Here is a 27,897-nt window from a genome sequence, read left to right as displayed (position 1 = left end):
GTATAATTTTTATATACGCGTTTTATTGTAAGCCGCCCTGAGTCCCCTGTTGGGTGAGAAGGGCGGGATATAAATATTGTAATAAATAATAAATAAATAAACCTGGAGTCTGTGCCTCTAGTGTCATGGCGGGACGGGTTCCAACCAGCCGCCCGCGCACGCGCGCTACGGAAAGCGGACGGGGCTGGAGCGGCCAGAAAGGGGTCACGTGTCTTCGGCATCTCCCAATGAGAGGCCGCGGTGTCGGCGAGGTGGCTCCCTACTGAGCTCCGCCCCTTTTTCGGCGGGTGACGGTTGGTGGTGTCTCGCGCTGCCGCTGCTTCTTTTTCTGCTTCTGCTTCTTCGCCGTCGTTGTTTTCCTTTCAGGGGAGCGTCTGTTATTGAACCCGTTATTCTTACTGTTCAGGCGAGGAGGGACCGAGGAGAACTACTATGTCCCGTCCGGCTCCGGAGCCCCGTCGTCTTTCTTCAGGTGAGTCTGAGGGAGAAGAGAAGCAGGAGGAGGACGGAGAGGCGATGCTTCAGGCCGGCCCCAGCCGATTGGCTGCCCGAGGCCTCCATCCCATTGTCACTGTGTTCACAAGGGGTGGAACACGAAGGCGCTCACCCCAACATCACCACCTCAGGGCCAGTTTAAAAGAAATGTTCCAGTCATACCATGTCTCTCTCTCTCACACACATACACTATATATATATATATATATATATATATATATATATATATATATATATATATATATACACACACACATACACACACACACACATACATACATACACACACACACACACACAAACACATATACATATTACATATATACACATACACTACATATATACATACACACACAGGCATATACATCGTCGTCTCACTCGTTCAGTCGTTTTTGACTCTTCGTGACCTCATGGACCAGTCCACGCCAGAGCTCCCTGTCGGCCACTGTCCGTCCATCTTGTCCTTGGTTGGCCTCTCTTCCTTTTTCCTTCCATTTTCCCCAGCATCATGATCTTCTCCAAGCTTTCCTGTCTTTTCATGATGTGGCCAAAATACTTCAATTTTGCCTCTAATATCCTTCCCTCTGGTGAGAAGCCGGGCATTATTTCCTGGAGGATGGACTGGTTGGATCTTCTTGCGGTCCAAGGCACTCTCAGGATTTTCTCCCAGCACCAGAGTTCAAAAGCGTCTATCTTCCTTCGCTCAGCCTTCCTTATGGACCAGCTCTCGCAGACATAGGTTACTATGGGGAATACCATTGCTTTCACTATTCGGACCTTCGTTGCCAGTGTGATGTCTCTGCTTTTCAGTATTTTATCGAGGTTGGCCATTGCTCTCCTCTCAAGAAGTAGACGTCTTCTGATTTCCTGGCTGCAGTCTGCATCTGCAGTGATCTTCGCACCTAGAAATATAAAGTCTGTCACTGCCTCCACGTTTTCTGGCATATACATAGTACATGCATATATACATATACACATGCATATACATACATAGAATACTACATATACACATATACAGTTGAGTCTCACTTACCCAAGCCTCGCTTATCCAAGCTTCTGGATTATCCAAGCCATTTTTGTAGTCAATGTTTTCAATATATCATGATATTTTGGTGCTAAATTCTTAAATACAGTAATTATAACATTACTGCATGTTGAACTACTTTTTATGTCAAATTTGTTGTATAATATGATATTTTGGTGCTTAATTTGTAAAATCATAACCTAATTTGATGTTTAATAGGCTTTTCCTTAATCCCTCCTTATTATCCAAGATATTTGCTTATCCAAGCTTCTGCCGGCCCGTTTAGCTTGGATAAGTGAGACTCTACTGTATATGCTACATATAAAACATGCATATACATACTACATAGACACATACAACTACACATACATATGGTACATATACATACTACACACATGCATATACATACATATAATACTACATATAAGCACATATACATACTATATATAAAACACACATATACATGTACACACATACATATACACACATGTATACACATACACGTTACATATATTGTTCAAATTTGTTGAGTTGTCCCAACTTTCCAAATAAATGATTAAATCTATGAAGGAATGTTATGAATGCTTGGAAACTCATTTATGGGTGCTTTTTTTAGTCATAAGGAATCTTAACCATAACGTGTAGCTCTTGTTATTCGTCAAAATCAGTTAGGTTGGTTATTTTTAGTTGGGTCTTCAATGGTAGAGTTTTATTTCCAAAAGGTACCAAATCTTAACCCCAAATTAAAAGAAAGATTTATAGGTGTCAGCCCAATTGCCGGCGAGGAGTACAATGTTATACATGCAGATCAAAGCTATGGACATGTTGCAAATCACTTCGATCCAGGCCTTGGGATAATGGCATTTCATAGCAAAATTATTATTATTATTATTATTATTATTATTATTATTATTATTATCTGCATTTCTATATCGCTTTTCTCACCCCTGGGGGGACTCAGAGCTGTTTACAACATAATAAATGGCAAAATTCAATGCCTTACAAATATATAAAAAATATATCACATATCTAAATACAATACATAAAACCATTAAAACTATAAAAACATCAAACATAGACATATGCATGAAACATGCTATTACAGCAATGAACATAGATCCCATCTCTTCCCCCACCACCATCCCCCAAAGAAGGCACATCCTCAGCACTTTTGTTTTTTTGCAATTCCTGTAAAATTTGTTCAGGTGGAATGGTACTTTTTGGAAACAAGCTTCATCTATCTGTCTGTCTATCACCCCTTCAGAGCCACCCCTTTTCTTGCATGTATATTTATTTTCAAACCTTTCCCCCAATGTATACACTCATTAACAGGATTTTAAAAAACAGTAGCAGAGGTCCTATTGCGGAAGAAAGGGCAAGGCTTGTTTTCTTCTGGAGACTCTGGGCCGTTCTATACTGCCATATAATCCAGAATATCAAGGCAGATAATCCACAATATTTGATTCGAACGGGGTTATCTGAGTCCACACTGCCATATAATCCAGTTCAATGTGGATTTTATACAGTTCTGTGGAAGAGGCCTAAGACACAATGGAGCAATGGATTTAAATGACAAGAAACGAGATGCCACCTGAACTTTAGGAATAACTTCTTGATGGAAAGAGCTGTTCAACAGTGCAGTATGCTTCCTAGGAGTCCAGTAGAGTCCCCTTCTTTCTCAGCAGAGGCTGGAAGGCCATCTGTCCGAGGTGATTTGGTTCTGTGTTCTTGCCTGTAGAAGGGGGTTGGACTGGATGGCCCTTGTGGTCCCTTCCAATGCTATGATTCTAGAGAAGAACCACGTAATGACAAGCAAAATATGAAGTGAGGTGTTTTGACAGTGTGAGCAGGGAGTGGCTGGGTGGAATACAATTTGAATACCTGGCATGTGGAAGAGTATTGTTGATTTTCCTCCTTCCTCTCATTCAGGCTCACTGCAGACTTAGCCAGCCTGTGAATAGATGTGTTTGTCCTCTGCAGTTCTCTGCAGGTTGATGCAGGCAACGAGCAAAACTTGCTACTGGAACCTCATTTATACCAGGGCTTCTTAAACATTTTCCACTCATGACCCTTTCTGCTCAATAAACTTTTACGTGACCCCTGGTAGTTAGGTATATAAAATAGGTGTAAAAATCAAGCATTTACTTATAACAAACCAGAACTTGCAAGGCTTGCTAAACAGTCTGGTTTACTTTTTTGCGGAGTACAACTGAAGCAGTATCTGCAGAGACCATTGTAAACACTGTACATTGTTCCTAACAGATTGTCAAATTTTATGTGACCCTAACATTGAGTGAAGGGGACTCCCTTTGAGGTCAGGGTCCACAGTAAGATGCAGTGATCTATACAACATTTTGCCAAATAATGCACAAGACCTTTCTGTATGTCACTTATATGTATGTCACTTAACCTGGGAGTAAGTTCCATTTGACTAGACTTCTGAATAAAACTTCATAAGCTAACATACCATAAAAAGAGGAAGAGAAGGTAGAAGAGACAGAAAATCCAGTCCTAAGCAGCTTGCAGTCTAAGCTTTGAAAAGAGAGAATAACTGGGAGTAGTGGAATTTCTTCATTTTTAGAAGAGAAGGGAAAACATTCAGTGCATTGTCATTTAAGATCTGCATAAAGATCATGCGCGTAAATATAATTTTAAAATAATTTCTCTTCTCTTTCATATTATCTCTTGCTTTCCAATCTCCTGTTGCTGCGGTAAAGGGAGGTAGTTATTCAAAATCACCAAATGAGTATTTAAATGCTTGTTTTCTACCATTCCGTCAAAGAGTTTGGGAATTGGTACATAGAGGTGTGGGATTCCTCTCATGCTTTTATAGGATGATGGGTAGTCTAAAACTGAAGTTGAAAGGTGTTACCTTGTATATTGAACTAGCCACTTGTGGGTTCTATTAATCAAAGTGCAAGATGATTTTCACATAGAAAGGTGAAAACTTGACTTTAAGATAATCTTTTTCTGATGCATGTGATACGTCATTCAGTGTTGGAATATAAAGGATCTTGCATTCACATTAGAAATTCTTTTAATGAAAGGTTGATGTAAAGCTGTAGATCTGAGTGTACGTTTTACGGAGTAAAATTAACCAAATTCAAGATTAACATATGTCGGTTGGATTCATCTCTGAATAAACTGTTTGGTTTTTCTGGAATTAACTGTTCTGAGGTGTGTGTCATTCTCATTCAATCTGTTGCTGTCAAAAGAAATAATTGTGTTACTGTGAAATATGTTTGCTTATCATACTTTACATACATGTAAAGTGCAATAGCCTTTTCTAACAAACTGGAAAATAAAAAACAATGTAACATACTACTGTGTTTACAATTCATGGGTTTTTATGTCCTGCGGTCCATGGTAATAAGGGAAATAAATGCTATGGTATAAGCTTGGTTTGTATTTGTGAAGACTTTGATGGTCAGAATTGTAATGCTAACACAAGAAACGTATGTAGCGCTGCTCCCAGGTATTCATATCTGAAATAAGTTCATAGAGTTAGGAGTTATATGCTAGCTTTTAAAACATGATTTGTTAGGAAGATCTTTGAGTTTGTGTTTGAATGAATTTATATAGCGTTAGGAGGGCAAGAACATCTTTACCTGTTTTAGTATTTACAAAAAAATAGTTACTTAATCAAGATGGTAATGTGCAATGCAAGTCTATGTACATATACTCAAAATTAAGTGTCCCTGACTGCTATGTTAGTGTCCTTGAATTACAACTTTGGTTGTCTTTCATTCAAAGTTTACGCTTACATTAAAAATGAAAATAATGTTTTAAAAACTTCCATGATGTTATATTTCCAATATACTCTTAATATTTCAGCTGCACTGGCTTGAAGATACTAATGATTGTAAAGAAAGAGAAAAATAGTTCCTGTTCTTAAAATACCACATGACTTAGATTTGTTTGGTTCAGTAATCCTTTCATTTTTCTTGGCACAAACTGTTCTGAGATTGGGTGTTGCTTTACCTTGCACAAGAATTTAATTACTAATGTTGATGAGTTGGTTAAGCATCAACAATATTATTGTAGTTATCAGGTATTATACTTATCATGCAGGTTACCAGCCTATCCTTGTGAACAAGTTTTTTAACCTAACTGTTTGTACATAATTTCCTTTGTGCCGGAGAAATAGGTGAAATAGAGTCCATGCTACAGCCTTAATATGAATGGTTATTGTGCCTTTTTATATGTTCTGGCACTGTCAGTAAAGATGTGCTGTACATATACTGGACTTTTTAAAATTATGCTTGTGGTAATAGTGATTGCCTCATATTCACAACTCTGGCTGAGGACTGTAAAGAAGTATTGTTGTTGAAGGTTATATAGGGCACTTCAGGAAAGACGGATATGGGACAGAGAGCGATACTTTAGCATCTGACTGCTGGATTAAGCCAGCTAAAGCTTTCAGAGTCTAATCTTCTGGCAGGGATGGGTTTAGTTGCAGGTTGATTAAATAGTGATTATTGAATAGGGAACCCAAGGGAAATTAAAAGAACTGATGTGAGGAAGTCAGGTAAAAATCCTGAGAGACAAGAATTTCTTTGTACTATGTAACTGAGATATTGTGAGGCATTATTAATGTGTTTTAAAATACCCAGTTTTTGTTAAATTGATCAATATTTTGCCTAGAATTGTTTAATATTTTAAATAAGTGAGAAATTACTGGTTTCATCCATTTTTTGCTGCAGGAGGAGACCCAGCAAGTCAGCTGCTGAATAACGAATAAAGTTTATTGTTGAGCCCGGCTACTTGGATTTAGCTCATTATGTTGTTAGAGAGATGTGAAAATGTTTGGAAAAGAACCCAAGGCAAATATGTCTGCTTCAGTGATTTTTCTTATGTGGTGGACAAAATATTCACAGAAGAGAGATTTTATTTGTAATTCACTTTGAATCATCTTGGTATCTGTATTCTGTTCCCTTTATTAAGGATGTGTATATGAACTTACTGGTGATGGGGAGGCCTTACGGACAGTGAGGACAGGAAACTTTTCACTTAGTCTTACACGGGCCTGGATACTCTTGAATGTATTGAGCATACTCTTGGATGTATTGAGCATCATTCACTTGATCAGTCTTTTCAATGTATTAGTCTACCTGTTTGCCAAATGACAATTTGTTCCTTGAGCTTATCTAGGCCTAAAACTAATTTAGTTTCAGCACATGGCAATATTCTTAAACGCTTGAGTCCTGTGCTAAGCTTGTGCAGTCCTTTCATTCATCCTCATTATGTGCAGAATTAAACATATAATACAAGAAATAATATACAGTAGTTTCAAAATGGAATCTACCTAGCACTGGGTATAAAATCACTTTTCTTTAGTAGGTCCAAACATTCACGATAAGATGTTTACTTCTGTGCTCAATGAAAAGTCATGAGAGTGGCAGGAAAAGTTTGTGGCCATCTTCAATTTCACTGACTAATGTAGTCATAACTCAGGCGTATGCCCTCTTTCCTTCCTCTTCTCAGTTTTGTAACATACCTGTTTCCCATAAGCATGTTAGCTTTCATAGAAGGGACTGCAAAATGTCCTTTAATTTTTCATAAAGGTTGCTGGATAAGAGAAGCTCAACTTGTATTTGTTCTTTATTTGTTAAAACAAAAAGAATTATATGGTATACTTTAGCTTGTTGTGTCAAAACACCTGACCAATAGAATACTGTACAAGCTGTAGTAGCCTTTAATGATTGCGTGAAATATATACTTAAGCTGGTACACTTAATTGTGGCATTTCCTTATCAATTTGTAGCTGCTACAGCTGTTTTCGACATAGAGCTGCTCTGATTTTTATTAGTAATGACCCTTTGAATTGCGCCATGGAAAATACAGAGAATGTTTTCCTCAAACATGCACAATTTCATTCTCTTGTCTGTAAAACTGATGTACTTTTAAAAAAGCAATTAAGTGTCTATGGGCTGATATAATGGCTAGAATGAAATAGAAATAGGATAGGCATTAGCTTGCAGTTTTTTTTAAGTGACTTTGTGCCAAGTTCCATTTTTGTTGTCACTTAGAAGATTATGAGACAGAGGGAAAAAAGGGGGGGAGGGAGAGAAAAGATTGTAGCATCACTTTTAAGACTAACTGATCTTTACTTCAGCATGAGCTTTTGTGCAATCTATTTCTCAGTGTTGCCCATCCCTGGTGAAAACATTTGGTTTAATTCTAACATTATTTTCTGCTAAAGAGTTTTACTGAAAAATTAAAAGCAAGAAGAGCATATGGAGCACTAGATTTACGCGGAGTTCAATTGAGTCATTTGCTGATTAGGAAGAATACAAGTTTTGCAAAACAGATTTCAAGGCAGAGAGAAGCCTGGAACAAAACTTGGAGAGGTGGAAGAAAGGCACTCCAGTTCTGGCAAAATCAGTATTAACTGTTTGTTTCTTGTTTTGGCTAGCTTGCCTTTAGTACTATATTTTTCTAAATTTTCATACAACTTAAATGTGTCCAGAGGTTTTGTGATCTATGTTAATAGTCTATCCTCAGCAGGATCGGAGTTACTGCTTAACTGCTGTGTGTTAATAAGTTTCCTGTGTTCACAAAGACAAAAGACATCAGAAGGATTACAATGTAACTCCTGCAGTGGTGACATTTTAACTTGTTCTAATTAGCTAATGCGTGTGGTAAAAAGGTCAGTACTTCTTTTATTATTTAGAAAGTTTATTTTAAACTTGTGCTATTCTGTTGTAGCATTGGCAAAGATTCCAGATGGGTGGATTCAATCAAGGAAGCTATAGCTGCCTGAGGCTGCAAGGTCTGAGGAGGGCTGTTGATAGGGGTGACTTGGAGGTCTGTCATTCATGGGGTCCTTGCAAGTCAAAGATGACTTGATCGCAGTTAACAACAAATGGGCAGTTCTTGTGATGCTATGTAGTTTCAGTTGGTTAGTAAATAGTCTTAAACTTTTAAAACAAATCCTTCTGACTCTGATTCTGTGAACCAATATATTATAGTAATGCAGGTGGTGATAGTGACATTTCTTGGTTATTGTTAAGCACTGTCAAATTGTCTTACTTCGTCTATTTTTTCATCATATGGCAATCCTATGAATGAGAAAGCTCCAAAGTCACCCTGTTATCCCTGCTAAGGTCTTGCAAATTCAAGACTGGTTTCCTTAACTGAATGCAGATTGAATGTAATGCGGCATTTCTCTTTTCCTACTTTCTTCTACTTTACCAAGCATTATTGTATTTTCCACTGAACCATGTCTTTTCATGGTTCCATGTTGTTCACAAAGTACAACAGTCTGGGAGAACTAGGGCTCATAGTGATTTATTAGTCATTTTTGGAGTCCATGGTATCCATAGAACTCTTATCCAGCACCATCTTTCAAATGAACCGATTTAGTGCCTGTCAGGTTTCTTCACCCTCTACCTTTCACACTACACATAGAAATTCATATTGTGCTTTGGATAATCATTTGGGTTTCCCTAAAAAAGGGAATATGTGATCATCAGTGTATGGAACACCAACATGCAAAATCTGTAAGGTCAGTTTTTTAAATGATATTTAGGAGAAACTTGTTAAAACTGTAAAGAACAATATTTTCGTGAACATGTGTAGTTGGAAATCATTTTTATAAGTCGTATTTTATAATAGTTTCTGAATGATATAACTATTTTTTCTGAATCAAAGCAAATTGTTATCCACCCCAATTCACATTATAATAAATACATTTAAAGGTACTTGAAAACTTATTTTTTGCATCAACCTTCCTTCTTCATGGGTCGTTTTCACACCACAAGTCACAAAACCAGTAAGATTATTTATTCAAAAGCTAACAGTAATGATAGAATTAATTTTGAGAGTGATATATCTTGGAAAAGGAAGGAGAAGGAAATATGATCAGTAAGATAAAAAACATGAGCTCTCATTCAAGTATTTGAGTAGTTTCTGGATAAAAGTGGAATATGAAGCTGGCTGTACCTGAGATGAGATCATGCCCAGACATACCCTAAAACCTACTATTGTTCTACTGGCCAGGTAAAAGTGAGGTAACCGAGTGCTTACTAACAGCCCCTTCTGCTCTATGTATATGCCCTCACCATGTTTCTGGAATGGAATTGCTGTTTTTTGTTCTTACACTTTTAATTGAACATCCACTTGGAAGTTTTACCTGATCATTCCCATCCTGTCTTTTCAGGTGGTATGTTCATCTTTTCTTAGACTGCATCTTTTTTCAATTGAGTGGAAGGATAGTAAAATCATCGCAATTATAGAAATTTGTAGCACTGCTTTCCTGTGTGCGCGTGTATTTAAAGAGTGGGGTTTGGCATAGGAAGTGACCTTTTTGGAAAATGAATCCATCAGATCCTCAGACATTTATTATAATATTCTAGACTAGGTAAAGGCTATTTTGTGACCTGTATTATGAGGACTGCTGTGTTCAATAACAATGTTATGATAGTGTTTATTTTAATCCACATTTCAATTAAGAAAGCAAGAAAGGAGACTTGATATACATTGTGACTAAGAATAGTCTTATCTGCTCTTAAATTATGAATTAGGCAGCTGAAACTTGTGTCCAGTGGCCTTGTCTGCTAGTTCCTAGCATTTCCTACTTCGTAAGAACGCAAGATGGATCTGGCCAAGGCCTACCCAATCAAACGGTCTGTTAATACAGTGGCCAACTAATTGTTTATGGTAATACAACCTGCAGCATAATTTTTGTTAAGACCTTACTTAAAGTTCCCTGTGATGTCTATTGGCCTCTGCTGCCACCACATGTGCATATGCATAACATGCCATAGGCAGTAAGTTCAGTATGTGATGAATTTTGATGGATTATCTCAATTTCTACTAAAAAGATGTAAAGGGACCTTTGACCTGGTTTTGGTTCTTTGGGATGAACTGAAGTGGAATCACTATTACTGGCGTTCTTGTCTTTGGTTAATTCACAATAAGGTTTCTGTTAAAAATTAGATATTAATTCGTAGGAATGTAAAATAGTTAGTCTGTAAATGTTTAAACTGTCTAGTCATTTTTGCCTTGGGTATTTCAGAAACATAGTGTTACCTTAATAGGATCTAGCCTGCATGTTTACCAAGATGTCTGTGCCCTTTATGTCTTTTAGTACTTGTCTCCAAAATTGAGGACTATAGCTGGAGGCAGGGCCATGGCCAGAAATTTTTTTTGGGAGAAGGGGGGTGTTGAATTTTTTTTAGCGAATCATGAAGAGTAGTTCCATAACGCAAAATAATTTAGAAATCAAGCTTCATCGATAAACTTCAGTGGACACTTATGGGGATTTAGTAAACCAGGTGTTTTTTTTTAAAAGCCTATAAAATTTCAGAGGAGGGTTTGAATCCCTCCCCCTCCCCTTGGCTACAGCCCTGGCTGGAGTTGAAGAACAGTGTGAGTAGAATGTTTTCTAGGTGTTGGGCTTGAAGGTTGCCTGCTGGCTTAAAAAGACAGAATGGCTCAATAGCTATAAACTATCCAGTTTAACTATATTCTGCAGGAGATTACTGTACCCTAAAAGAGGATTTGGCTGGTATTAATTATGGTTAGTGTTGAAGCGGATGTAATTCTACTTACAGGATTGAAGAGATTTTCAGAGGACTTTCAGTTCCTGATACTGGACCTATATTAGGCAACAAGGTTGTTTCTACCTAATGCTTATTTATTTATTTATTTATTTATTTCAATCATTTATACCCCGCCCTTCTCACCCGGTGGGACTCAGGGTGGCTTACAAGTGGCAATTGATGCCGTTACACTGATATACAATGAACTAAAACGTTAAAACAGTTAAAACAGTCATAAAATACAATATACAAAGTTTAAAACAACGCAGAGTGCCCATGCCATTCCTTATGTACCAGACCTTATGCAAGAGCCGTAATTCAGACCGCGTCAAAGCCAACGCATGCTTATTCTTCAAATGTCTGCGTACATAGCCAGGTCTTCAGTTTTTTTCTGAACCCCAAAAGGGATGGGGCCTGCCGAATGTCACTGGGGACATGTCTAAATAAAGTCATTTGTTGAGAGATTTGCATACTACGTAATGTGATCTTTACAGATTTGGCTGTGCTGATTCGTGTCTTACTTTGATGCAACATGCTGTTAATATTTAACTTAAACTCTGTATGTGTTTGTGATCTATTGTTAAGGCTTTCAGTAAACTTGTTAGAGGGCTGTGCCCAGCTGACGTATGTTTGGATGCTTTGTTTTCAGATACGATAAAATATTGTCTCGTTCTTAAGTGCAGCTGTTGCAATATGGAATTAAGCTGAAATAGGCAGTTTTCTAAAACATGTTTTATGGAACTATTAACTAGGAGCGTATTTCAGTTGGAAACCTCACTTTGTCTCTTTGGTTTTCCTTTAGGGGACTGAAAATGTGCCAGAAATAATGCTAGGATTACAATGGGAAGTGTCACACTTCGCTATTTCTGCTATGGCTGCCTCTTCACTTCTGTGACCTGGACGCTTCTGCTCTTTATTTATTTCAATTTTAGCGAAGAAACACAATCTTTCAAGAATGTGCCCATCAAGGGGCTTGAACCTCAGAAGCCGTTTCCCAAAAGATTCTATCCTCGTTTTGTCCATGAACCAGTGCATGTCCCTGAACCGCAGCACAGATATAGCAAGATCAGGAATCCATTGGAAAATGCAGTACAGGATCCTATCAAAGATGACACTGAGCTCTCTCCTGAAATGGGTAAGTCTGACTAATAATGGGCTAAATTGTAATTGAATGCTTTGTTTTGAGACTTGATCATTCTGAATACATATTCTGAAATTAGAGAATTCATTTTGACACATTTCATCTTTTAGGTATGATTTTTAATGAACGAGATCAGGAAGTGAGAGACTTGGGCTATCAAAAGCATGCTTTCAATATGCTCATCAGTAATCGGTTGGGATATCATAGAGATGTGCCAGACACGAGAGACGCAAAGTAGGTTTTTATATGTTCCTTACCCCCAAAGTAGATGTTTTACATTTATCCTAGAAAAAATGCTGACCATTAGGCAAGTAAGATTAAGGAACAGAGATACTGTATTTTTGTAGAGATGCCTGGGGAATGTGGCATTACAGAATTAATTTTGTATGTATCAGGATGTGGATTCTCTTGAGGAATTTGTTTTGATGTTATATTTGTATTGCCAGACAGGAGTGTAGCCATTTATTTATTTATTGCATTTATATACCACTTTTCTCACCCCTAGGGGGACTCAAAGTGGTTCACAGCCTTATAAATGGCAAAGATTCAATGCCTCACAACCATAAAAAAGAAACATTACAAGTCTAAAAGCAATACATATAATCATAAATTAGCTCATTAAAACTATATAGATAATCAAACATACCATAAAACATTAAACCTAAAGCCATAGCCACATACTTCAAGATGACCACACTGCCAAGTTTATTTCCAGTTGCACCTTTAATTCTGGATAATATTAATGGGAAATAATAGAATTTACAGGCAAAAATAATGGAGAAGGAAATATGCATATAGGAATCAAGACAGAATTAGTGGAGGCCAGATCTTAAAAAAACAGTGCACAGAGTAGAAAGAAAAAATGTGCCTATAGTGCTGGTCAGCTACTTACTTACCAGGCCCAAGTTTTCAGTTATCAGTTGTTTACTGGCTGTTTGAATTCTTTAAACTTTGCTTATATTCTTATTGCAAAATTGAGGGAGAATGTCCATTTCTGTAATTTCAGTACATGAAAATTATTATAATCTTTTTTGTTTTGTGTTTTTAGATGTAAAGGCAAAAAATATCCTCTTGATTTGCCCTCTGCTAGTATCATAATTTGCTTCTATAATGAAGCGTTCTCTGCCTTGCTTCGAACAGTTCATAGTGTTCTGGACCGTACACCATCACATCTTCTCCATGAAATTATTTTGGTGGATGACAATAGTGAGTTAGGTATGAGATGCATGCTTTTATGTTAGTTTTGATGAGTTCTAGGGAGACTTGGATTCCAATGAGATAACTATTTTCACCAACTTCAGTTCTTTATGAATAAAGAGACACACTAATCAACTATTTTACAGGTTTTTATGGAAATAAATGTTAATAGTAGTTGGGAAATATTTAGCTCCCATAGAACCCTAAAGATCTGCAAACTAAGCTTTTGTGGTCTGTAACCTATTTTAGTAGATTTTATAGTAATTTATAACCAAATTACTTTGTGTTTAAATCTGTTTCAGCTAATAACACAGAAAGGCTGCTGCTTTCATACTTTACTGGCAAGTTGCCCAATGACATCTAATTTTCTAGCAATAGAACCCTGGGCTAATTAAACTGTGGTTTAATCAAATGACACAGTTCTTATATTCCTATCAGTAAGATGTGGCTTTGATAACATTAGTTATTTCCTTCAACCCACACTCCTGTATCAAGAACATCATAAAATCTTTCAGTTCCTCATTAGAAGGGAGTCATTTGCTGTACATGGCAAAAAAAGTTTGATAAGGATGTTAATCCAGATGGTTTAGTTCCCAGCTTGTTTTACTGCTTTAAATCAGACTTGTTGGAAATTTTAATGGGAACAGATTATTAATAAGATGACATGTTTCTTTTTTTCCACATTCTAGTTGATCTGAAAGAAGACCTAGATGTTTATCTAAGAAAAAACCTTCCAAGCAATGTAAAACTAGTCAGAAATGGGAAGCGAGAAGGGCTCATTCGGGGGAGAATGATAGGAGCTTCTCATGCTACAGGTATAGTAAACTCTAAACTTAAGCTTTCAGCCTCCTTGCTGAAAATATTTTTTACTCATAATGTGCGTTTCTTATCTTTGGATTATCCCTATTCGGCCAAAGAACAGTTCCCCGGCCATGTCTCATTATACACAGGTTATTGAATGCAAATACACTTGTACAGTAGAGTCTCACTTATCCAACATAAATGGGCTGGAAGAACGCAGAATGTGCAAAAATGTTGGATAATAAGGAGGGATTAAGGAAAAGCCTATTAAATATCAAATTACGTTATGATTTTACACATTGAACAACAAAACATCATGTTTTACAACAAATTGACAGAAAAAAACAGTTCAATACATGGTAACATTATGTTGTAATTACTGTATTCACGAATTTAGCACCAAAACATTGCAATGTATTAAAAACATTGACTACAAAAAAATTGACTACTAAAAGGCAGACTGCGCTGGATAATACAGATTGTTGGATAAGCGAGACTCTAGTGTATCTGCCAACTGCACTCCACCTCTTAAGAAATGCAGTTTACCAGCATCTCACACAATCAATTCCCAGTGATCTCACTAGAGAATTTTGTTGTGGCTACAATAACTAATTGGGTTAGAATATCATTTGGTAATCTGTAATCAGCCTTCATTGTGCATTAACACACATCGGTGTTAAATCAGGAAAGCTCATATTGTAATTTGTAACGATGGCATAAGCTATTCCTAATTAATATGTGTTAATCACCTACATTAAAGTAATAAGATTTCATTGAAGTTCCCAGCATTCAGCAGTACTTATTCAGCTTTATAATTTGCTGAAATGACAATAATGCTATTCGAGCTCAGTACATCTCCCAAGAATAGCTCTGTATGGTATATAATATATATCCACTGGAGAGAAGAGGTAGAAAAATATGTATAGCAGTAACATAGCACTTCCCTTCTAAAATGGCATGTATTTATTTTCATGCTTCTAGAAGAACCTTGGGTTTTATTTTTAAGCAATGTTTTCATATATAAAACTTGGTTGTGGGGCCAGGCTTTCAAATAACAATTAGCAGCACTAATTATTATTATGTATACTGGAACTCAATTGACAGACCCAGTCTTTTATACTCGAACATGCCCATCTGTATTTTATAAGTGTTTTTATGAATGTCTGATGTAATTTAATAACTTTTTAATTGATTCACAATGTATTGTACAATTTTATATACAGTATGTGTTTTATTGTAAGCTGTCCTGAGTCCCCTATTGAGTGAGAAGGGTGGGATATAAATATTGTAATAAATAAAATAAATAAATATATCAGTGGTTCCGAACCTTTGGGCCTCCAGGTGTTGTGGACTTCAGCTCCCACAGTTCCTAACAGTTGGTAAGCTTTCTGGGATTTCTAGGAGTTGAAGTCCAAAAGTGTAGATCCCCAAGCCTATGTTGCTTTCACTTCTGTGCATGTGTCACATAGTCTTCTTGTATTTAATGTGCCTTTGATTTCCCAGGGAAGGTGCTTGTATTTCTGGACAGCCATTGTGAGGTGAATGAGCTGTGGCTGCAACCGCTGCTGACACCCATCCGAGAATCACGTAAAACAGTGGTTTGCCCTGTCATCGATATTATCAGCGCTGATACCCTTACCTACAGCTCTTCCCCAGTTGTCCGTGGAGGATTCAACTGGGGCCTGCACTTTAAATGGGATCTTGTTCCTTTATCAGAACTGGAAGGCCCTGAAGGAGCTACTGCTCCAATCAAGTAAGATTTCTGCTATTGAGACACTTCCTGTTAGTCCCAGGTACCATCTGCTAAAGAACATCCCATTTTTATTTTACATTGAAAAGGAGCAACTCTGCATGCCATCAAAGCTTCCTTCAAGGAAAGGCAGAATAATTTTTTTAATAAATACATGATGTGAAATAGGGTTGAACATTGATCTTTAGAACTCTTAAACTGTGAGGAAAAATTGAGAGAGGAGAAAGGCAACAAGTATAAAAATACATTTTGGCAGATACTCACTTTCTCACTTGGGAACAACTGATCTACCTCTACTACATGGAAAGCTGAAACTAAAAGCCCAGTACTTTCCATTTGCAAAATGGTCTAGTTATTAGTAAATTATAGATTTGTTCAATGTGTTACAAAAAAGGTCATGAAATCTGTTCCCTCCATGGATAGAAATGTATTGTAAAAACATTGGATAGGTTTCAGGTGGGACAATAGTAGTCCTTTAGGCCTTCTGGTGTGACTCTTCAGATGTTTCTGGACAACAATATCCGTCATTATTCAACATTATGTTCTATAGCAGCTGATTGGAGTTGCAGCTGAAAGAAGACCTAGGCGTATTTTCTTCATCCCTGATCTGAGACACATGCAGGACATGCAAGACAGAAGACAATATTCAGAACAGTAGTGGGAGAAATTCCTTCACTTACTTTATTCATTTAATTCATATGGCTACAATGGATCTCTAAGCTGTTTGCAATAAAAAGTAAACATTTAATAATTAACAAAATTAAAAAAACAAACAACTGGTCATCTAGGATCATTTAACAAAAGTGCATCTACAAAGACAGATATTTACCTGTCTCCTAAAGACTTGGGAGAAAACCTATCTGGAAAGTCTATTTAGAGAAGAAGACCCATAGCAGTAGATACTGTAGAAGGCCTGCTGTTCATTTCCATCTGTTTTGAAATTGTGTGAACAGGTATCTGGATCTTGGGGAAAATATAGGGAAACATTGTACTCTGAACTCCTTTAACCATGTGTTTGATATCTTTATTCTATCCTTTGTGTTGCTGCAGTGCATGCATACATTGAACCTTCCCAATATGAATTTTCTCTACTTAATATTGTCTTTTCTTCCTTCTTCTCCTTCCACCTTTGTTGAAAATTATCATTTTCTTGTAGGTCACCTACCATGGCAGGAGGCTTGTTTGCTATGGACAGAGAATATTTCAATGAGCTTGGGCAATATGATAGCGGCATGGACATCTGGGGAGGGGAAAACCTGGAAATATCATTTCGGGTAGGTATGTTTTTTTAGCAGACAGCAAACTTTTTTTCCTTTCGCATGACAGCATTTAGACTGATGTTCTTTCCATATCAAAACTATGCAGTTCTTTTTTTCACACTTTTTTCAAGTAGATGAGTTGTGAGTTCTGTTTTAGCAATTGCTGCTTGACATTTTGTTTTATTATCTATCCATGACTGAGCAGGGATTTGAATCCTGTTCTCCACAGTCATAGTCCAGTACTCCTTACTAACTATTGCTGCTTGCTCAGTAGGATTTTTTACACAGAGCCCACAGAGTAATGAATGTTGTCATAAATATAAATGCGATCCTTCAATTACCTAGAAAAATTGGCTCAGTGAGATTATTTATTTCAAGTTATGCAGGCAGAACAATCTTGTCCAAAAGCTATGACTACACCTCATTAAGTGTATTCATAGCCTTTGGTCAAGGTTAGTCTGTCTGCATAACATATCACTGTTACGAAGTAAAAAAACAAAAACCCACATATTATATCCATTGTTTTGTTTCTGGGCAGATCTGGATGTGTGGAGGCAAGCTTCTCATCATTCCTTGCTCCAGAGTAGGACACATCTTTCGTAAAAGGCGGCCTTATGGCTCACCAGGTGGCCAGGACACCATGGCACACAACTCTTTACGACTGGCACACGTCTGGATGGATGAATATAAGGCAAGTCTAACATGGCTGGGATTGTAATTAGTGGTACTTGTAGATGAGGGTGGAGAGCTCTGGATGGCAGGTTAAATCACATGGGAAGAGTCTGGGAATTCTGGCCTCCTTGAGATGTATCTTTGGAGCACTAACTGCACTAATTTATTAGTCCCAATCTGCGTGGGTGATGAGAATGACAGAACAACTCCAACATAATGGATAGGTGCACAACAGTGGTTCCCAACCTTTGGTCCTCCAACTCCCAGAAGCCCTTTCCAGTTTGTCCAATAGCCAGGAATTTTGAGAGCTGAAGTCCAAAACACATTGAGGGCCACAGGTTGTGTAGGCCTGTTGTTGAGAAAGCAATAGGTATCTTGTCCTGTGTTTTTTTCATGCCTTCCATCAGGAAACTGGTTTAGGTTTGTTGCAGTGGTGGTGCAGGAGAAAAAGAAGAACATCCAATCTAGATATATAAGTGAAGGAAATAAAATGTAAAATACTGAGCAGTCTTAGGCTATGTGGAAAGCAAAATGAGGGGTTTCCATGCCAAAGTCTTTTCTACTGTATGGTAAGGATGAAAAGCTGAGGTCATGGAATGTAATCCATTTCAAAGCAGAGTTACATGTTACAGGAGGCTTTTGCCCCCTCCAGAGCAGAAGGGTTTCTCAGGTGACCTGGAGAAATAGTCAAAGGTTCTCTGATATGAAGGGCTCTTCCCAGACCCTAAAAAGGGTGTCATTGTGATTGAAACAAACAATGTGACCAGGTGATAGTGTACAACATGTCTTTTTTAGGCATTCTCGATCCGATGAAAGCCAACGTATATAGAAATTAGGGTTTGACGGGCACCCCACATTAGACTAAGCAAATTGCATTATGAATAACTTCTACCCACAGCATGTTATTAGGTCTATCGTAACGTTTGGTTTTGGTAGGAGATGCTATTAGTGGTAGCCATAATCTGTATACAGAATTTGAAAATGAGTCAGTGCACTGGAAATAAAACACTAGACCATCTCAGATCAGAAACCCACATCACTAGGAGATTTCCTTCTGACCCACTACTTCATTTCAATGTAAGATAATGTTCAGTATGGCACCTACATGCTATCAGTATCCAGTGTATTTGGAAGTGAGAACTATGAATGTATTTCTAGGAACTGGTCAAATTTACTTTGGGTGCAAGACCTCATCAAGTCCTACAGTTTCTTATTAATTTCTGTGTATAGAATTGGGAGTTTTAGGCTCAATAGAATATTGGCCCAAACACAACTCTGTGTCGGAAAACTTTGATACTGACTGTTAATGTCAACAAATGCTAACGCACAGTAGAAATTTGCAAAAATGGTTTTTGATGTCTTAGAGAGCTTTTCATGGCTGTGCTGACATTAGAGAGACACAGATGATCCTTTCAAATGCTTAGGTCTTAAATGTTGGAAAATCTATTAAAATTCAGCTTGACCCTGTTATGGAAATAGATATTAAAGCCTAGTGATTATAGTTACCTTTCAGCCGTTTCCAGTAATAACAAAGGATGAAAGTCCAGTGTGTTAACTTGGATATTGCAACATTTGGTATATTTTTTCTTGTGTTAATCTGTTGCCTCAATGTCTTTTGCTATTATTTTAAGGCTTGGACCATGTATGTTGCTGCTCATTTTCTTGGTAACTTAATGCAGAAAGAGTTGATGATGTGAAAGAATATAAATTTCCTTAACCCCGAACCCCAGTATTGACTGAAGGGAAATGGGGAAATTCAGTTTTTTTAACCACATATCTGCAAAGATGTGTCGTTCTGTATTCAGTGAGGATGCACTGGAATTGGTGTATCTCTGAGTGCAATTTAGTATAAATGTAGTTTAATATTCAGAAGAGCTAAACATTCCCCCCATTGCCATGATGTGTTCTCATTTTCACTAAAAAAAATAGATTTCATCGTAATGTATCTGAAATCATTGTTCTACATTATAATTTCTTTACTACCCTTCCCTTTCTTTAATTTAGGATCAGTATTTTGCCCTACGGCCAGAACTGAGGATGAGGAACTATGGGAATATTACTGACCGGGTGGAATTGAGAAAGAAGTTGAATTGCAAATCCTTTAAGTGGTACTTGGACAATATATATCCAGAAATGCAAATTTCTGGATCAAATGCCAAAGTTCAGCCACCACTCTTTTTCAACAAAGGGCAAAAAAGACCAAAAACACTCCAGCGTGGAAGGGTACGTTGCTGTCCTTTCTCTTCAGATTCTGAAATCTACCCTTTAGAATGAAAGCTATTATGAGCATTTATTTAACAGTAAATGAAATAGAAATGTTTTATCACTTGCAGCTACAATTTGGTACAGCTTTATGGTAAAAGCTGCTTGTGAAAATATATTGCTGCAGTGCTTTAGCCAAAGATGCCAAAATGAGCAATTTCTTTGAAGGTGAACAGAATGTTCATTTTTATGGATGTCTTTTTATATTTTCATAGTGTTTTGTCTGAACAAATGTGTTTTGAAGTTCTCTTTTGACTAGAGGTTCTTTCTGTGGAAGAATGTAAGTGATAAAATTACACCAGAAATAGTTGTATTTCTTAAAGCAATATCAGAACCAAGTGAGACTGTAGATTCTGTTAACAAAATTGTTCTGAAAAATGGATTTTACCTTGGATGTGGACTGGTGCTATAAGAATTTGTGTGCTAGGACTGGGCGTAATGAAATTTTTATTGTTCCTTACCTTCTTTTCTCCATAGATGAAGGGTTGAACAACAGCAGATTAAAAGCAACAGATCTCATCAGTTAAAAACATGTAACATCCGTTAAGAAAAAACACATAAAGGCCAACACATTAAAACAGTCAGTCTGTATTTCATAAAATATGTCAAGATTGAATATAGGGTTTTTTCTCTTTGCAGTTACGTCACCTTCAGTCAGATAAATGCCTGGTTGCCCAAGGCCACCCAAGTCAGAAAGGAGGACTTGTTGTGGTCAGAGAGTGTGATTACAGTGATCAAAATCAGGCAAGTTCTCCTAAGCCCGTACTTTTTCCTTATTTGCTTTGATGTAATTGCCATTTTCTGGATTGAATGTGTTTCAGTACTGCTTTTTATTGTTTATGCACGCTTAGAGTAAAGCAAAATCCAAGGACAGAAGGTCTAGGGTATCTTGTCATTGCATGGTTTGCCTTTGAGACATAGGATGTGTAAGGTTTCCTTTCTATACTAATTTATCCCCCAGTAATTTTGTACTGGCCATGTGGATTAGTGTGGTAGCATGCATTAGTTCTTTATAGACTTCTTGTACTTTTGCTTTAGGATGAAGCACTCAAGTATGTGGGCTTTTAAAAAGCCAGGTAAATGCTTTGACATCAGATCTAATACACATTACTAAAATAATTTAAAAAGCACCCCACCAAAACAAAATTGACAAAAAAGGAATCTAGGAAGCCTCTCTTCTTGGCCTTCTGGTATATGTATAAATTAGATGAGGACAATCCCTTTCTAGCTAATGGTAGGCATCTATATTCCCTACTGCTAGTATTAAGTTCCTCTTTTGAATGTGCTCCCAATCCCGTTCCTTCTTAAGTAAAATGGTAAAACAAACATACTTTGATTCATGCTATTGCAAGATGGGAGAGGATACAGATCTGATTGAAGTAGAAATGCTGTTTGTAACTCATTCACTTGGGCCAAGGCTTCAGAGTCTTCTTTGAGTACTTGTGGAAATGCATTAAAGCGCTCTGTGTTCTGTTGCTGGAATAGCAGCTTGTTGATGGATCTGCAGCTTTATTTTGCAATTCAGATTCCAAACAAATGATAAATAGTGGTTGATTGGAAAGTAATGAGCCAGGAGTATTTTCAGTCATTACTAAAAGGAATATAGCTCTTTTTCTATTGGCATGGGAGGCATCCTGTTGTGAGTTGTCTTCTGTTGCTGAAAAGGCAAGCACAATGTCTTTTTTGGTATTAACCTCTTTCCAACTTCTTCAGTTCCTGCTTTTCCTTCTCTTCTTCCTATGAGTTCTGAAAGCATCTTAGGCTGTTTTTCTTCTTCTTTGATTACATATATTCTCTTTGGCCATTCATCTCTCTTTGTTCTAGGAATAAATTCCTTTCGTTTCTCCAAATTTCTGCTGTGTAGCTTCTTATTAACTTCTGTCCTTTTTGTGATGTGCGTGTTGATAAATCAGACTGGAAAACATCAACACATAAAAAGCAAGCATGTTGAAATTGTGAGGAAACAACCACCAGCAGCAGCTGCTGAAACCACAAGTGACTCACTTCTTTGTTAACTCTGCAAAGGCAGCAAAATGTCCAGTCCCATCCACTGCTGCTCTCTCCACAACCAAGAGAGCCTCTTGCCCTCTGAGCTCATGAATTCTCCTTAATAATTGAGATGCTTGCTATTTTGGAAGAAAGCCTGCCATGGCACGAATGATGCTGCTGAATTGCACCATTTGTGATTGGCAGTGATGCTGGGAAAGAGTTCTACAGATACAGTCGACTGCTAAAAAGACAAATAAATAGGGTCCAAGAGCAAATCAAGCCTGAACTCTCCATAGATCTTGTCAGTATTTTGGAAGAAGCAAATACCACCAGCATTGAAGCAACGATCCTCTGCCATCAACGTTTCTGGACTGGCCACGTTGTCCGAATGCCCGATCATTGTCTTCCAAAGCAGCTGCTTTGTTCTCAGCTCAAGAACAGAAGACAGAATATTGGAGGACAACAAAAGAGATTTAAAGATGGGCTTAAAGCTAACCTTTAAAAATGTGGAATAAACACCGAGAACTGGGAAGCCCTGGCCCTCAAGTATTCTAACTGGACGTCAGCTGTTGCCAACAGTGCTGTGAATTTTGAAGAGGCACGAATAGAGGGAGGAAGAGAGAAATGTGCCAAGAGGAAGACAGCTCCCTTGTCAAGACCCACCCTCCATCTGAAAATTTGTGTCCTCGTTGTGAAAGAAAGACCATGCGGATGCAGAATTGGCCTCCACAATCACTTATGGACCCATCACCAAGACACTACCCTTGGAAGACAGACTCAGCCACGAGGATTGTCTATAGTAGTAGTAGTCTCCATAGTGGATGATGACACTGAGACTGTTGGTAAGGTAGAAGACAGGAGAAAGAGTGGAAGACTGCATTTCAAGTGGATAGACGCATAGCATAGGATAGCATGATCTGGAGGTCTCCCATTCATAGGGCCATTTAAGTTAAAGTTGACTAAATGACAGTTAAAAATAGCCATAATGGCCACCAGAGGGGGCACAAGTGCAATTTCATTTATTCTGATTGGTTTTTAAATTCATTGAACTCCTGGGATCAGGGAAAGCCTGTTCAGTGCCTGGGAATGGTGGGAATTGAGAGTCCACTGCAGCCTGTGGGTTTTTCGTTTTCCTGTTTCTGCTACAAGGTGGTGAGCTAATAAAAGCAAGCAGAGGTGGTGAGCTAATAAAAAGCAAGTATGTCAAATTACGTTCAGAACAGGCAAGGGCAAACTTCGGCCCACCAGGTGTTCTGGACTTCAACCTACCGGCGGTTAGTAATTGTGGGAGTTGAAGTCCAAAACCGGAGGGCCGAAGTGTGTCCATGCCTGGTTCAGATGATGTATTGTGTAAACATCACCAAGGCACACAATAAACCATCTATTTTGTGGAGTTTACCTTTTGTGAAATGGAATTCTTGGAGGTTTCTTTGGTTCACATGGCACTAAAATGTCAATGATTGCTTCCCTTAGGTATGGCTATACAATGAGGATCATGAACTAATCCTAAACAATCTTCTGTGTCTGGATGTTTCCGAAACCCGGACTTCTGATCCACCGCGCCTTATGAAATGCCACGGCTCAGGAGGCTCTCAGCAGTGGGTCCTGGGGGTGAGTTCTTCATTAGGTTGAGCTGTTCCAGTCCTCTGTATGTTGGAAAGTTCTGAATTGGGAAATGGGTTGTAGGGGTAATGATTCCCATTAACATGGTTTTCAGATGTCAATCTGTTACACGTAAGTATTGGCTAGATTCTGTTGAGATTTTACAGGTAAAACCTTACTGGCCTTAGATCAGGCATGGGCAAAGTTTCACCCGTCAAGTGTTTTGTAATTCAACTCCCACAATTCATGGAAGTTGAAGTCCAAAACACCTGGAGGGCCGAAGTTTTCCCATGCCTCCCTTAGATCCTTAAGAGAGAAAACTCACCCAATAGGGCACATCTGTCTAGAAAACATTTTATTTTTAAGTTTAGTTCATGCGGTCCTAGGCTCATATTCCAAATGGGATTTAACTGTGCCCCATAGTATTGGTGCATTTAAGTGATCATCAGAATACTTCATGTGCCTGTATCCTGTTTCTTCCTTGGTACATATACCATGTTTGTACTGCTCAGTTAACTACCAAGTCTTGGAAGCCTTTAGGGTGGAGGAACTCATTTGTAAGCCCTCCAGATATTGTTAGATTGCAGCTCCCTTCATTTTCTTAGCACTACCTTATGCTTGAGAAGGAAAACGCCTGCAGACCTTGCCAACACCTGCTTTATATTTACATTGTTAAACACACACAACATCTGGAGACACATGAAACATCAGTATCTCTGAAGTACATTTTTATTTTGCTCCTGGGATGGTTTTAAAGTAGTGATTTTAAGGGTATAAAAAGAATCTGTTTTGACAAGTAAAAATGCCATTATCAATATCCAATGTGGCATCTTTCCCAAGATCACCTCCCCCCCCCCACCCCCACATTCCTGAGCTCTAGATGTTCTTAGAGGTCATTTGTACAAGTATAAGCTGATGAAAGACAGAAGCCATAAGAGGACCAGCTCTCATTGGCTCAGCAATGAAGGCGCTTCCGTTTCCTTTCCTCTCACTTGTTGCCTGGTGCTTTTCCCTCTCCAGAAAAATGACCGGCTTTATCAGGTGTCCGTTGGGCAGTGCATGAAAGTTGTCGAGCCCTTCAGCCTCAAGGGATACGTGGCTATGGCGATTTGTGATGGCTCCCTCCCACAGCAGTGGCGTCTGGAGAGCTGAGTGGCGGAGGCTCATTTCCTGAATTGCCCTCGGTTGAACTGAAACAGGAACCTGGATTCCAAACGGACACTTGCAACATCCAGTATTTAAAGGAAGTTTTTCTCGCAGCAGTTCAGAAAACTGTTAAGTGGACTATAAAGTCCAGGCGGGACAGAAATTGTAACCATCATGTTTCAACCTCTGTCCCCAAAGCAGAAGTGCAATTATGTTCTTGGGACAGGCAGGGGAAGACTTCGGCCCTCCAGGTGTTTTGGACTTCAACTCCCACAATTCCTAACAGCCGGTAGGCTGTTGGAGTTGTGGGAGTTGAAGTCCAAAACACCTGGAGGGCTGAAGTCTTCCCCTGCCTGTCTTAGAAATTCTCTGGTGTCTGGAAGCTTTCTAAATAATAATTAGAAACCATGTAATTTAATTAGTGAAGAAATGCAACTAATGCACACTTCCTCACTCTCAGAACTGTACCCCACTTTGTTGTAATTCCTTGCACAAATATCATGGTACTATATTTTCATTATGGTGAATGGCTGAATTATTTTAACTGATCTTCTTTTGTAGTCCTTTGCATATTTAATTTTAATCCATTTATTTTAAACTTTGCATAGTTGCAATTTTATGTGTCCTTTGTCTTCCGGTATTTAAGATAGTTACTGCGATTTCAGTTTGATGGCTGGCTAGTATCTAAAATTATGCGGATGGCAGCCTCCTTCTGCTGCAGGACTTCCCAGCGTCTTCTCCTCTGCATCCCTCTTTCGCTGTAATCATCTCCTCTGGTTAAAGGAACCCTTTGACAGACCCAGGAACGGCTGCGGTGGCTGAGAATTGTGGCTAGAATTATGTAGGACAAGAACAAATGAAAGGCACTTTTGGATGTGGCTGAGATTTTAAAAGAAAAATATACTTGATTATCTGTACTCGGTTTCTATGCAGTGACCTCTGCCGAAACTGATGTGTGCTATGTATGTTTAAAACGATCATGATGGTGTAAGATATATATGTATGTAAATAAACGGCAAGAAATTTGAATTTCTCTGAAAATGAAAGCATTCATTGAGTAGGATGCATTATATAATTAATTGGCTTTAGGATAGACAGGATTTTTATGGTTTTATGAGCCATTCTGTGTCCATGTGTGGTTGCAATAATTGTATAAACATAGAAATGTAAATCTACTTTAAAATAACGGGCATGATCTTTGGTAGTCATGATGTTGTAAGGTGGAGTTACGACATCAGTTACGGAAATTTACATTTATGGTCATTGCACCATTGCTCTGACCTGAAGTGTTCCCTCAAAACTACCTTTTGAGCTATGCAGCTCCCTCCGCAGGAAACGTTGAAAGCAGGATGATGAAGGATGATTCAGGCTTTGGGATTAATTTTACTTTATGTTACAGCTGTTTAGACATGGTAGCCCAGTGTTGCATAAAACCTTTCATTTATGAAATCCTCTTAGGACTTTATTGCACGAGGCATACAATGCATTGCACTTGGCCTACACCATTAGTGACAATAGGTATCCTAAGACACTATGTGCATCCCACTATTGTCTTGGGTCCCCCCCTCCCAGTGATTCTCCTGTCCCTTTTATAATTAACTGGTAAAACCCATCAATATCTCCTCATTCCACTGTGTCCCCTTTCTTTGGATGGCACTACGGATGGATGAACCCATATGCTGACCTAATGGCAAGAATCCACATTGTTGTTTTTTTTAGACCTGCTCAGGATGCCTCTCCATCAGTTATTCTTCACAACCAACTATATGTACTTTTAAATCCTTTAAAGGGAAAATAATTAAAAAAAACACTAGGAGGAGAACTACTGAGACTAAATAAGAGATGAAAAAAATTAGAGTACAGTCCTAGCAATTCCTGAAAAGCAGATCGAGTGACAATTACAATCTGAGAAACAAGCTCCTCAATTGACTGCTTTGCAGCAAACCACCATGGAGGAGCAGGGAGAGGAAATAAAGAGGAGCTTTATGTCCTCAGGTGAAAGTGAGGTGGAGGAAACAAGGTTTGCTGCACTCCAGAAAAGAAAGAATGGTAACACACACAATACAGTGCTGTGCGAAATGAGTCAATTAAATTGCCAGAGGAAGAACAGTAACCCATCTTATTTCTATGGAGAAGAAAGCACAAAGTTGGCAGAGTATTTGGAGCATAAAAAGCACCCTGCAAAGCAAAAAAAAAATGCAGCCGAGCTAACAAAAAGCTGGAAAAACTCTGATTCTTGATTTTAAGGATTTGGCGATGGAGGGAGGGGCAAAAGTGGAGAGCATAAGAAAAGTGTAAAAAGATGTGGGTGGAGCTCCAATAGAGCTTAGCTTCTGTAGCAACAACAACCAAAGAAGCACTCGATAATCAAAAAGAAAATGGAATACAGAGGAGCCACAGTCATGTGCTCTCAAGTAGGCAGAAGTCCGCTGTTCTCCCCCCACTCCCAAAGTGGTTGATTTGCATGTTTATATTAAAGAACAGAAATCTAACACTAAATACACTGGGTAGGGAGTATGGCAGGAAGGTTTGGCTACCAGGTCTGTGAGGAAGATTGATCGCAGGATCACAAATTGGTGAACAAGCTCAGTTGTGCAAATAAAGAGGTGCAATATTGAAAGTATTCACCTTGACGCATTTCCAAGGGGCTGTGGTGGTGCAATGGGTTAAAACCTTGTGCTGGCTGAACTGCTGACCTGAATGTTTGGTTTGAATCCGTGAGATAGGGAGTGCTCCCGTCTGTCAGCCCTAGCTTCCCATGCGGGGTCATGAGAGAAGCCTCTCATCAGGATGGTAATACATCCGGGCGTCCCCTGGGCAATGTCTCTAAATGGCCACTTCTCTCACATTAGAAGCAACTTGCAGCATGTTCTCAATTCACTTCTGATATGATAAAAAATTCCATTATAATGTGACTGTTGGGGCAGAGCAGGTTCGGGCAATAAAGTCCTTAACTGAGTGCAGTCTCTTTATAAAGCAGACTCAAGTCTCTAGAAGTCTTACACTGACACGTT

The 27,897-nt window shown here is 38.4% G+C and overlaps 1 protein-coding gene across 1 annotated transcript; it reads left to right on the top strand.

Moving 5' to 3' along the window:
* The first annotated feature begins 267 nt into the window (after positions 1-267).
* galnt11 (polypeptide N-acetylgalactosaminyltransferase 11) lies at positions 268-25,912 on the top strand. Its single transcript, XM_003221910.4, has 12 exons — positions 268-472; positions 11,867-12,199; positions 12,316-12,439; positions 13,254-13,420; positions 14,092-14,217; positions 15,707-15,956; positions 17,110-17,227; positions 17,751-17,903; positions 19,889-20,107; positions 20,786-20,890; positions 23,609-23,746; positions 24,758-25,912. Exons 2-12 carry the CDS (start codon positions 11,905-11,907, stop codon positions 24,887-24,889), a joined length of 1,827 nt encoding a protein of 608 aa, XP_003221958.2. The 5' UTR covers positions 268-472; positions 11,867-11,904; the 3' UTR covers positions 24,890-25,912.
* Positions 25,913-27,897: the final 1,985 nt, after the last annotated feature.

Source organism: Anolis carolinensis, chromosome 6 (assembly GCF_035594765.1).
Source record: "Anolis carolinensis isolate JA03-04 chromosome 6, rAnoCar3.1.pri, whole genome shotgun sequence".
NCBI lineage: Eukaryota > Metazoa > Chordata > Lepidosauria > Squamata > Dactyloidae > Anolis > Anolis carolinensis.
This window is presented reverse-complemented; position numbering and strand designations above follow the sequence as displayed.